General features: G+C 40.4%; 1 protein-coding gene across 4 annotated transcripts in view; it reads left to right on the forward strand.

Moving 5' to 3' along the window:
* Positions 1 to 753: 753 nt before the first annotated feature.
* Positions 754 to 12,438, forward strand: part of RECK (reversion inducing cysteine rich protein with kazal motifs) — a 65,626-nt gene continuing 53,941 nt past the window's right edge. For 2 of the 4 annotated variants that reach the window (XM_057498838.1, XM_036888441.2), the window contains exons 1-2: positions 754 to 1,453; positions 12,108 to 12,166. In XM_057498838.1, the coding sequence (XP_057354821.1) occupies positions 12,150 to 12,166 (17 nt within the window). In that variant the 5' untranslated portion in view covers positions 754 to 1,453; positions 12,108 to 12,149. The remainder of the gene's footprint in view (positions 1,454 to 12,107; positions 12,167 to 12,438) is intronic. The other 2 variants (XM_036888444.2, XM_036888447.2) reach the window with 1 other exon arrangement.

A 12,438-nucleotide genomic window follows, 5' to 3' on the forward strand; every position in this document is an offset into this window, starting at 1 on the left:
GGGTGAAAGCAACTAAAAGGTCTGGAACAGGATGAGAGGTTCTGCCAAAAGGATGGTGGCAAGGATACAGGGAAGGTGTGGAGATGAAGCTGGAAAAGTGATTGGGTCCAATTGCTAAGCCCCTGACACCATGTTAAATACTTGTACATCATTCTATCCTAGAGGAATTGCCTCTCAGAGAGTTTAAAGCAAGTGATTTGTCATCAGAGCAAATGTTTGATAAAGATTATTGTAACTTCCTTTTTCCTTTTGTTTTACTCATGTTTTCATGTTATCCTTTTGTAAACTTAAGAGAATTGATATAGAGACACATAAAAAACATACAAACCAACTTCAATATATGGACTTTGTCTGGGACTTGAAATACTGTAAGAGGAAATTATGAGACAATAAGGGAAATGTTAACAACTGGATACTTAATATTAAGGAATTTAGAAATTTGAACTACAGTTCTGTTTTTTTTTTTTAAAGAGAGGGGAGACAAAAAAGTACAAATTCAGGACCAGAAAGAGGGAGGGAGAGGGAGAGAGAACTGGTGCTTTGATAGCCAGCGGACCCTCTCACACATTTCCCATGGTAACTTTGCAGGTAAGGAGTGGAATGGGGACCCACCTCCAAATTGTCTCTTAAAAGTTTAAATTCAACCTGACATTCAATGCTATGTCTAGATAACACGTGCATCCCCTTCCCCACCTTTTCCTAAAAGGAATAGGTTCTTAACAGTACATCAAAGACACATTGAGGCTGCTTGTGCTGAAGAGCTTTAGTGGTGAATCTGTGCCTCAGGCCCTTGTCAGGGGACCATGTCTTCGGCAGAGCCCCCAGATTTTAGTGGAGGACGGGTTGTCCCAAGTGGCACAACTTCTTTGGGGGTGAGGCAAAGTCAAGGCAAAGAAATATAAGAGGATCGTTGAGGGTACGTAAAGGGAGAAGCCCCTTTGGTTCAGCCTTGGATTATGCCCTAGTTCTTAGGTGAACTTCAGTGTAATCGTGGACAGGTCGGTCTCCTCTCTGAGCCTCAGTGAGCCCATCTGCAAACCTCGGGAGGTGGTAGAGGCGTTCTCAGGGCCCTTCCAGCTCTGACATCCTCGGGCTCCGCTCTTGGAGAACGCTGGCTGCGGGACTGCGACCAGAGCGGACGCACAGTTGGGCCGTAACAAAGAGCCGCAGTCCCGAGCGCGTTCCCGCCCCCAGCAGGTTTTGGAACCTACTTGCGGCCGAGGGGCGGGGCTTGAGCGCGCCGCAGCCAATCACGAGAGGTCCAGCGCCCCGAGGCGGAGCCTTTGCGAGCTGCGGCGGCGGCGGCCAGGCTGGGTCCGAGCATCCCGTGGCTCCGGACCCCCCGGCCCGAATATGGCGACCGTTCGGGCCTCCCCACGAGGCTCGCTGCTGCTTCTCCTGGCCGTGGCGCGGGCCGTGGGGGTGGCAGGGGGCCTGGCTCCGGGCAGTGCGGGTGAGTAAGTGCTGAGGCAACGGTTCTGGGCGGTCCGAAGCAGCCGCCTGAGCGCTCCAAGATGGCGCTGGGCAGGGGGCGGGAGTGCGCGAGGGCGTGAGACCCCTCCGGCCGGGCCCACGTCCGGTGACCCCGGGGCCGGAGTCCCCACAGGCGGGAAGGCGTGCCGGCACGCGACGGGCGACGATTCCTCTCCACCCTTGCCCTCTCCGCGCCGAACGTCTGCTGACCTGGGAGCGGCGCCCGGGTTTCGAGGACTGGCTCTCTCACCCACTGGACAGGGTTCCCCTTCGCGGCCCCGGCCGCTCACCTGCCTCAGGTCTCCGTCAGGAGAGGGTGAAAGATCTTCCCCCAGGATCGTCGCCAGGGTTCGACCGCATTTCCGAGTCGCGGCAGGCTTTAGCCTGCCCTGACCAGTGGTGGTTACTTGCACTGGATCCTCAGTTTAGGAAGGCCGACGGCGTTGATGGACCCCGCGGCCTGCCAGGTTCTAGACTCAGAAGAGAATGGCTGAGCTGCTGCTCTTCTCTGTGTGTCCAAGACAGCGCTGGGCTCTGGCTGGAAACAGATTTAAAAATCTGTAAGAAAATCAGTAAACTCTGCTCTCTAGGGGCTGGCAGGCTTGAGGAAAGTCTTCTTCTTGCTCTAGAGGAATTAAACTAAGGGCGGTGAAACTTCAGTTCTTGAGTGTCTCCCACGTGCTGGGCTTTAGGAATTGATGCCAACTTCTGCTCTCCAGGAGCTCTCTGGCTAGGAGGCTGGGTACAACAGGACACAAGCAGCTGGAATTCAAGGTAGAAGTCACCAGGGGAGATGAAAGGCTGTGGGTGCAGAGAGATGATGTGTACCTGGGGTGGGAGGAAAGTTGAGTGATCCCCTTGCTGCACTAGACATTAAAAGATGTCTGAGATTTATACATACAGAGAGGTGCATTGCTTACAGGGGGAGACACCTAGAAAGAGCAAAATCAACCCAAACAGGGTGCTAAGGTCATTTGCAGTATTAAAGATTTTTTAAAAACCATGAAGTATTCAAAGAAGGGAGAGAATTGTGTCAGGAACCTAGGATTAAATAGTAAATTTAGCTGTCAATTAGATGGAAATCAAAGGAGAGACAGTGCTATGTATTCTTGGCTAAATCAGTTTACCTTCCTGGGCCGAGGTTTTCTCATTAAGTTAAAGAAATTGATCTAAAGCACTTCCAAAGTTATGGTCCATAGAATTCTTGTTGGCCATTCTCATTACACAATTAGCTGGTTCTGTGGGAGGTAGAGTCGAGTAGTTAGGAATACTTGGACAAGTTACTTAACCTTAGTCCTTTTGTGCCGTAGTAGCCACATATATATAGTACCTTTTCATAGATTTTATTGTGAGAAATAATGAGGTAATACATATATAGCACCTACAAGCATATAGTAAGCACTGAAATGTTAGCTATTAAATAGGTTTGGGACATAGCACTCCTCATGAAGTCACAAAACATTTTAGATTCACAATAAAGGGTCCAAGGATTCCTGTGGTAAAGAAACTTGCTGGGGGAATGAGGAATGCCTGCTAATGGGTATGGGGTTTCTTTTTAGGGTAATGAAAAAATGCTCTGAAATTTGTGGCGCCGGTTACACAACTCCATAAATACACTAAAAACATCTGAATTGCACATTTTAAAAGGATGAATTTAGTGGTTCTTTATTGTTAATATAAAAACAGAAATATTAAAAATTTTAAATTTTGAGACTTGAATCTGGCAGCTTCAAATGGGGAGTAACAAGTGCTGGGGAAAGACTTTGATAGAGAAGAGGTAGAAGCAAAGCAAGGAAATTGCCTATAACGTAAGTGGTTGCCTTATTTGAGAAAGCGTGTGTGGCTGTTTGTGATGGATTGTCCGTAGACTTAGGTTTTGATTTGCTTAGGTAAGCTGCTAAGGCATTAAAGCCACCGCAGTCTAATGACCTCCTTGTTTAAGTAACATGATTTATATCTCAGTAAAATTATTGTAGAGAGAACTTGTTTGCTTATAAAATGCTATTTATAATACCTAAGGCATGCTTTGGAAAATGCTGGCCTAGATGATTCCTGAAGGCTCTTCCAGCTTTAAAAGTCCATGGTGACATAGAGTTGCACTGTTTGATAAAAAGAAAAATTCCAAGTTTGATCTAAAAGTGAGATTTGGCTCTTGCACTAAATTCTAGGAAGTGTATGTTGCCTGGTTCCTTACATAAAGGACACTGAGTAATACAGTGGACAAAAGCATCCACTGTGGACTTGTAGAAAGTGTGGAAATGTTCTTCAATCCTAAGCAAAAATTGAGAGCACAATATTAAATTGTATTTCAATGAAGGCCTGGCTTGTATTCCTGATTAAGACAACCTTCTTTCCCCCTCTCCTTACCCCTCTACGATGGGTACTCGTGTCCCCAGTGGTATAAGGCTTTATGAGTCTTATCTGTTCTAACTTAGAGATTTTCATTCCTGTTCCTGGGAGGTGGCAGTGAAGGAGGGTGATATTATTTGCCCAATGATTATTATCTTTTGTGAAGTTTGGCCTTACCCTACATTGGAGTAATGCTTCACTTCCTATTCCAGTGTACAATCCCATTCCCCTGTAGGCCCCCTCCCTGGCATACTTGTAGTGTTCCCTTTGGGGGATTGGATGGGACCCTATACTGCAGTTTTAGGATCTGTGTGTCATGACACCTGATAGTAGCTCTATTCCTATTTAAGGTGTTTTGTAATAGTACAAAAGAGAGAAAGATGTGACATTAAGGGCTAGGTTTCAGTAAGTTGACATTTAAGGAATTATGTAATAGCCTAAAATCCTGGAAAAGAATGTAATGAATTTCAAGTTAGAAAAAGCAAACGCCTTTCTAGAGGAAAGTAATAAGCAGATTTTCTTCTCAAAAAAGTATCTTGGCCCAGTTTAGAAAGAGCTAGGATTGGTGATAGACCAGATATGATAGTATATTCTGATAACTCTGCTAAAAGTTCTTGTCTTGTATCCATAGATTTAAGTAGTCTTTTGTTAATCATACTTTCACAATGGCATACTTTCACTGTGTGCCATTTTTAGAAGAAAGTGGGACGATGGCAAGGAGGTGGTTTTTATATGTTATAAATGTGGCTTTTTAAAAGAACTAAACAGGTAATGCAGGAATTTGTTTATTCAAAAAATATTTATTGAGTGCTTACTATATGCCAGGTATCGTTCTAGTTGCTACTCTTAAAGAGCTTACATTCTAGAGGAGAAAAAAAGACAATAAACAAATAAAATGATTTCTGATAGTGATAAGTATGCTATGAAGGAAACCAAATGATAACAGAATTGTGTGATTAGAGGGGAAGCAGTTCTTTACAGAGTGATGACAAGAGGCGTCTTTGAGAAAACAAATTTCAGAACAAGAGATCTGAAAATTGTGAAGGTACTGTCCTTAGGGAGGATGGGGATAGGGACCAAGAAGTGCAGAGGCCCTAAAGCAGGAAAGAAACAAAAGTCCTAACAACAAAGTTAGCAAAGGGTAGCTAGGGCTGATGGTACTGAGCCTTACAAAAAGCCACATAAGGATTGTGCATTTTCTTCCATGTGCAGATAGAAACCAATAAACTTTTAAGTCAGACTTTTAAGTAAGAGATGTGTGCTTTGATATATATTTTAGATTTCTCTGCTGAATGAAATGAAAGTGATTGTAGGGATAGGAGTCAAAGCAGGGTGACTAGTCTAGTCTTTGGCAGATGATTGTGATTTAGAGTGGTGGTGAGGATAGAAGGAGAGAGGTTCAGGATACATTGCTGATGGGTTGGGTGTGGGAAGTGAAGGAGGGAGGAATTAAAGATTATGCGTAGATTTTTACGTTGAGCAATTTATGCCATTTACTGAGGTCAGGAGGATGGAGAGGAACAGGTTGTAGGAGGGTTGGCAGATAAGCTAGGAAGAGAATCAAATGTTCCATTTTTGTATATGCTTATGGATATTAGGAATAACTGCCTCAGATCCATTGTTCATTAAGCTAAATTTCATACCTGTAATTAATCTATTCAGTAACTATTTTTTAAACTGTTAATAGGGCCAGATACCTTGTTTAGGCACTAGATAGAAAGTGGTAAGCAAAACAGACATGGTCTCTGCTTTCATGGGGTTAATAGTGTAGTGGAAAATTCAGACATTAAATGTCACCAAAAAATGTATCATATGTGTACATTACTAATATATGGTTATATAAGTACATATCTATTTATATTCTAAATCTGAAAAACATATTGGAGGAAAAAATCATGTGATTTAGTCAGGTACGTAGCACATAACATGATGGATGCTGTGAAATACATAGATAACATGAAGACTATAAGAAAAGTGGTATTAAGATAAACATTCTGATCATGGAATAAATTACTGGGAGCCATACTTTTAGGTCTTTTATTTGATAAAAGGGAGGCCTGCAGCATAGAGTGGGGAAGGGGATTATCTGAGAATACTGGTTATTAGTATCTGGGGAGAGGACCTTAGGAGAGTCATTTGCTTTAGTTGTTTCATAGTGATGAGTGTCTGGGTTAATGCTCTTTTGGTCCCTAAAGGAAAGAAACCAAAGTGCCTCAGGATTAGGGGGCTAGTTAATGTAGCATCTAACAGGGATGTGCATGGAAATCCCAGGATAGGAAATTCAGCACAACACAACCTCAGGGACTGCTGCTGTGGGAACTGGAGCTGCCGGGAATGAAGCCGACTTTTAAAGACAGTTTCTACCTCTCATAGCTTCTCTCTGTGCATCTCTTGCATTTCCAACCCTCCACCAACCAGCTTCCTCTATTTACTCATGGTTTCTGCACCACCATAAAACTTAAACTTCTCCAGCCCCAGCTCTTGACCTTATAGCTGCAGAGCCCACCCCCAAATGGCTGCATGTCTCTGTTCTTGAGTATATGATTGGTGCAATTTATCTTTTGACCTAGTCCAAAAACTCATATGATGTTTTGCTAACTAATTGGTTGGTCACCGTATGAAATGTGGTACTGAAGTGGTACAGTGAAACTTTTTCTGTGAAAAGGCCTTGTATAACTAGGAAATTATTACTTATTAACCAATTAATAAAGTTTTTGAGCTGAGCACCATGCTAAATGGGTATAAGAAATTTACGGTCAATCTGGGGATATCATAAATACACACATGAAATGATTAGAGATGAGTTAAGTGTTAAAGTTTCCAGTTCTGACTGAATAATGGGCCTTAAATAACAATAACAACAACAAAAAAAAAAATCCAAAAAACCACTCTGGCTTGGAGTTGTTGGAGAAGAAAGGCTTACTAAAAGTTAAGATGGGATTTAAACTTTGAACGATGTTTGCAATTTAGGTCAGCAGGAAGAGGACCCTAATCATTTCAGGCAGAAGGCTGTGTTCAAGGTAAATGTGCTCAAGGCTTTCGTTGTTAAAAAAATAATAGAAAGTCAGAAGAAGACTGGGAAATGATAGATAGGGAATAATTGCAGGAAGTCATTGAAGGCCCTTCATTGGAAGGCCCATGATATGAAAGGTCTACTCTAAAACTAATCTGGGAGATAGAATAAAGTAAGTGTAATTGGCTGTTGTGGTAGTGAAGTATGAGGCAAGCAGTGGAGAAGGATATCTAACTTGCAACTGATTCAGGGAAAAAAAAAAGTATATATATATGTCTAGATAAATAAAGCATTATAACAAGATGTTAGCAATGTTGACTACAGGTAATGGGTATATGGATAATCATTTTTTGTTTGGTTTTTCCTTGGCTGATGATAAATTTTGTACATAAATGCAAACACATGTATTTTTAAAGGGATAAATGTGACAGTTACAGGAATGCATTTATAAGTTAAAGTTGCAGTTTTAAATGTTTTAAAATGATTGTGAGTTTCCAGGCTGTTTTGAAAAGAAAAATTTGATTTAAGGTAAGGTCAAACTTTTCATTAACATATCTTTTTTATTTAGAATGACCTTTTTCCAGTGTCAGCTCAGATTTGGTTTTTCCCCCCTCAGTGTGGGATATGTATATATTCTGTTTTAGTAATTATTTAGGAAGACATTAACTAGAGGGGGGTCTTTATTTTCTTTAGAAAAGAAAAACAAGACTGGCTTTTCATTAACCAAATTGAATTACAGGTTTTAGGTGGCTTTTCTGGCAAAATCCTTTTAACTTCAAAAAATCCTGTAGTTCAATGAATATTTTGGTTTTAGATTAGGGTGTGTGTTTGTTTTTTTTAATGCTGGGTTGGTTTTAGAAGTTGCTTTCTTCCCCTTGTGGCAGGAGCATGTGCTTCCTGCTTATTTGCCTTTCTTTAGTACACATGTGGCCCAAACTAACAACCAAACCTTGATGTTTCTAATTATTGGGTAATTCTGCTTGCATATTTCTAGGTTACGCTAATACCTTCTTAAACTCAGCATGCTTGGTCTTTAGCAATCAGTTTTGCTTTTTATTGATTTTATAATTACAAACTCTTAGAAGAAAAATGCAAAATATGACATTCATTCTTATGTCTTTAATGAGGATAACACCTGTGTTTTTATTTTCATCATGTCAGTATCAAGTTTTATTTTAAACTAATTTATCTTTATCTGTTCATTTCCATTTTATGAGAATAGGCAGAGTTTTAAACTATTTTTCTTGAAGAACAAGAAATTAGATTAGACTCAAATTATAAAAACAAAACATTTCTAGAGCTCATTGTCTTCTCTTGTATAAAATATTAGGTCTTGAGAGTACTTTTTTGCACTCTAATAGCCGAATGACCCAATTAACCCATTTTAATAGCTCTAAAAAAGACAAAGACCTTTAATTGACACATTAATTACATTTGAATCCCTTCTTCCATGCTTAATGAAGGCATATGAGTTGATGTTAATTTCTTAGAAAATATGCAGCGTTAAAGATTCTAAAAAGTTTTTGTTTCAAAGGAAGAAAAATGTACACTAATATAATAATGGCTAAGGTTAAGAATAAAGTATGAAAAATGTGATGGAGCATTTGTCCCCTTGCCTGTTCACAGAGGTGGCAGTCTTCTCCAGGGAGGAAATGTACTGTTACAGAGGAATGCTTGGTTGGGAGGGGTAGGGGAGTTATTACCAGATGATTTTGGGTTGCCCTCTTTAACCCCATCTTGTCAGAAATAACAGAAGGCTTTTGGAAAGACTAGAAAGGAATATGTCAGAATGTCAACACCGATCTGGCAAGACAGTGCGAGTATAGATCATTTTTCTTTTTCATTTCCACATTTTGGGGTTTCTTAATGAAAAAAGGAATTATTTGAAAATTTTAACTTTGGGAGTCACTGCTATAAATTTGACATTTACCATTAAATAGGAAAAGAATAGGCTAATTTTTTAAAAGTAAAACCTTCCTTTGTTACAGGACTATAACATGTTTTCTGTTTCTGTTCTAAACAGACCTTTGCTCCAAGAAACTTTTTCAAATATCCCTAGTCCCAAATCAGACTCTTGTCTGCCTGATTGTTTACTTTTTACTAAGCCTGTGCTTATTGGGACCGTATGTTATCCTGAGTTATCTTTGCTCATGATCAGCTGGATTTTTTGCCCTCATATGACCTGTGTGTTAGATAGTATGAAGTGGCAACTTCTAGAGCACTTCAGAGAGCACATCAGTGTCACACAGGCGAGCCTTTTTTTTTTTTTACCCCCTGCCTGCCTTCCCCGTTCCAGTGAGGCTGGGAACATAACAGAATCTTAGAAGATGGAGGTAGCATGGTGTGGCATGGCAGGGGAGGGTGGGCGTTGGTGAGAAAGCTTCATGAGTGATTGGGCCCGCCTTGAAATTGAGCTTCTAAGAAAGTAACTGTAGCCTTACAAGCAAGGAAATTTTTTCTTGTGAAACTTAGTGAAATGTTAATGTTCTTCGGAATTTTTAACTTGTATGTTCAGAACTTCAGAATACCTTTTCCCATAGAAATAGTGTTAGAAAGCCAGCCCCACAATAGTCTTTTATGAAACCAAACTATAGTAATATGCCAATAGTATATACCCTGTTGTTTTATGTGAAAACAATTTCCAGTTTCCAACTTAGAAGTCTTGTTGGTAAGATCTAAAAGGACTTTTTAAATTCATTTACTTATTCATTTCTCTCCAGTATGAAGCCTACCTGCAATCAAAAAGGCTCTGCTTTCCTCTAAATTTGTATGCCAAAATTGTATAGATTTCAATTGCAAAGATTGTTGCAAATATATATATATACATATATATATTTAACCATAGTATCAGATGTAGCTGTCCGAAATGTAGTATTTTCATCTCCTTGTCTCTTTTGTCTTGCCAGTCTAGACAGTCCCTGATCCATCCAGCTGTATCTTTTTCCAGTGAGCTGTACTCTAGAATAGTAAAATAGCCCTGCTGATTATCTCCATAGCCAATTTATGAATTTCTCTGGACCCATAATGCTGCTTGGCAGCAGTTTTCCTTTTCTAATTTGGTGTTTCTCAAACTGGCATTCTGAAATGTTAGTAAGTAGCATGAAAGAAGTGTTGTGTGCCCTGAGAAATCTGTCTAGTGATTCCTTTTTAGGAGATTAATAATGCATATTAAAATATTAAAGCCTTTGTGAAGTCCAACAGTAATTCTCTTTTTTTAATCCTCTATTTCCCAATTTATTTGAACATGAAGCATTTTTTCTTGAGAAATACATATCAACAACTCATGCAGCAGTGTTTCATAGGACACAAGTTTGAGAAATATGTCTATAGTTGCCTCCTTTACTCTCCAGAGTGGCTGTTCCAGACCTCTACAGTTTTACCTCAAGTCCCCAACCCCATCTCAACCCTTTCTGTTTTCAGATATAATCTCGATTTCACCCAAAAATGAATGTCAGCTTCCCGCTTATTTTATTAGTGTCCTTATATCCTTTCCTCTAGTCTAGACTTTGTTCTACCATTACACTGTAACCTGGATGAAGTCAGAAAGCATAACATTTATTCACTATTGTACCCCTGACCCCTAACACAGTGCCTCTTGAACCCATATCCCTTTCCAGCAATTGCCTCATTTCTCTATATTCTGTTTCAACCACAGCTGGCTTTATGGCAATTCAATTCTGGCACTTACTACCCAGAGTTAAAACAGACTCCACAAGTTAAAGGGCATGGTCCCCAACCAGACTGCCCTTACTCCAGCCATCAGCCACACTTTGGGGGTCCCTAGGCCACCCACACTTCTGACCAACTGGCTGTAAATCCTGGATTTCCATGGCCCCCTCAAAATTGGTAATTCACTAAAATGACTCAGAACTCAGAGTGTAATCATAACTATGATTACAATTTTATTATAAAGGATACAAATCAGGAGCCAAATGGAGAGATGCACAAGGCAAGTCTGGGAGGAAATGCAGGCCTGTGCCCTCTCCTCATGGAGTCAGTGTGCATCACCTTCCTGGCACATCAATGTCTTTACCAAACAGGAAAGGTCCCCTGAGCTTCAGTACCTAGAGTTTTTATTGGGATTTTATCACATAGGCACGATTGAGTTACTGGTCATGTGGTTGAACTCAATCTCCAGTACCCCTGTCCTGTGGAAGTTGAAAGGTCAGGCTGATATGTGGCTCAAAGCCCCAACCTTCTAATCACATGACTAGTCTTTCTGGCATGGCCAGTCCCCATCCTGAAGAGTGAGACCATGGGTCACCTTATTGGCATAAAAAAAGGCACTCCTGTTACTTAGGAAATTCCAAGGATTTAGTCTCCAGGAACCAGGGACAAAGGCCACTCTAAAGAAGGTGGATGGGGATTCCTGCCTTGATCCTGCATCCCCCTCTAACTACCACTCTTTTCCTGCTATCATTGCCAGACTTATTGAGAGCCTATTTGCTATTCATACTTCCTCACCTCTGGTTTGCTCCTTAATATCATTCACTTATACCAGCTTCACAGAAAGTACCTTGTGAAGGTCACTAAGTGGCCTCCTACTTAGTAAATCCATTTCCTTTCTTAAGTCAATCTAACCTGAATGTTCTGGTCCTTGATACTAACGGCTCCCTCTTCCGTGATGTCACACTCTCTGTTGACCTGCCTCTCTGACTATTCTATCTCAATCTCTTTCCTTGTTTGTTCCCGTGTCTCAGATACTGCTGTTTTTGAGAATTTGTTGCTGTGTCCACTTCTCACTAGAAACACTCTCCAGGCAATGACTTTCTTTTCCATATACCTTCTGTGTGCTGATGACTTCCACATGTGGATCTTTAGGCTTGGCTTTACCTGCAGTCCAGGCTTGGCTTTCTGACTTTACTGGAATTTCCATCTGGATGTCCTGTAGGAACCTTAAATTTAACATGTCCAAAACAAAATTCACTGTCTTTTTATTTAACCTTTCATGACAGATATTAATAGAATATAGTCCACAGGGGAATTGTAAGGATCAAATGAGATAATAAACTAAGTAAAATTCTGGCACATAGAAAGTATACAATACACAGTAGCTATTACTCTTACATGACAGTCTCTCATGGCAGCAACCAAGCCCTCAAACCTAGCATTGACCTTCGTTTGTAATGGTGCATAATGAAGGTTTGTTGAGTTAAAATGAATAATAATAATAATCTGTTGGATAAAGAGTTTGTATAACTATCTGATTTAGCTTAATCGTATTGTCTACTTAAACAGTAGGCAACATCAGGTGTTTATTTTTTCTCCCTAGGTGCGTTGTGTTGTAATCATTCAAAGGATAACCAAATGTGCCATGATGTGTGTGAACAGGTAAGCTTACATAATAATTTTAGAGGCTCTTAGTTATATAACTGTTTATTAAGTATGATTATTTTGGAGAAATGTGTTGGACAGCACCTTAACCAAGAGATCAGAGTTCACATTACCAATAATGGAATAGATTTAATATGTGTCTGCTGACTTAAGACACTGAAAAGAGCAGTGTCTTTAGTAGGATTCTTGCCAAAAATACATAACCTGAATCATTAGAAAACAATAGTGAAACTGTGATGGAGGGATATTCTTCAAAACAACAGCCTGTT

This window comes from Manis pentadactyla, chromosome 3 (genome assembly GCF_030020395.1).
Source record: "Manis pentadactyla isolate mManPen7 chromosome 3, mManPen7.hap1, whole genome shotgun sequence".
Lineage (NCBI taxonomy): Eukaryota > Metazoa > Chordata > Mammalia > Pholidota > Manidae > Manis > Manis pentadactyla.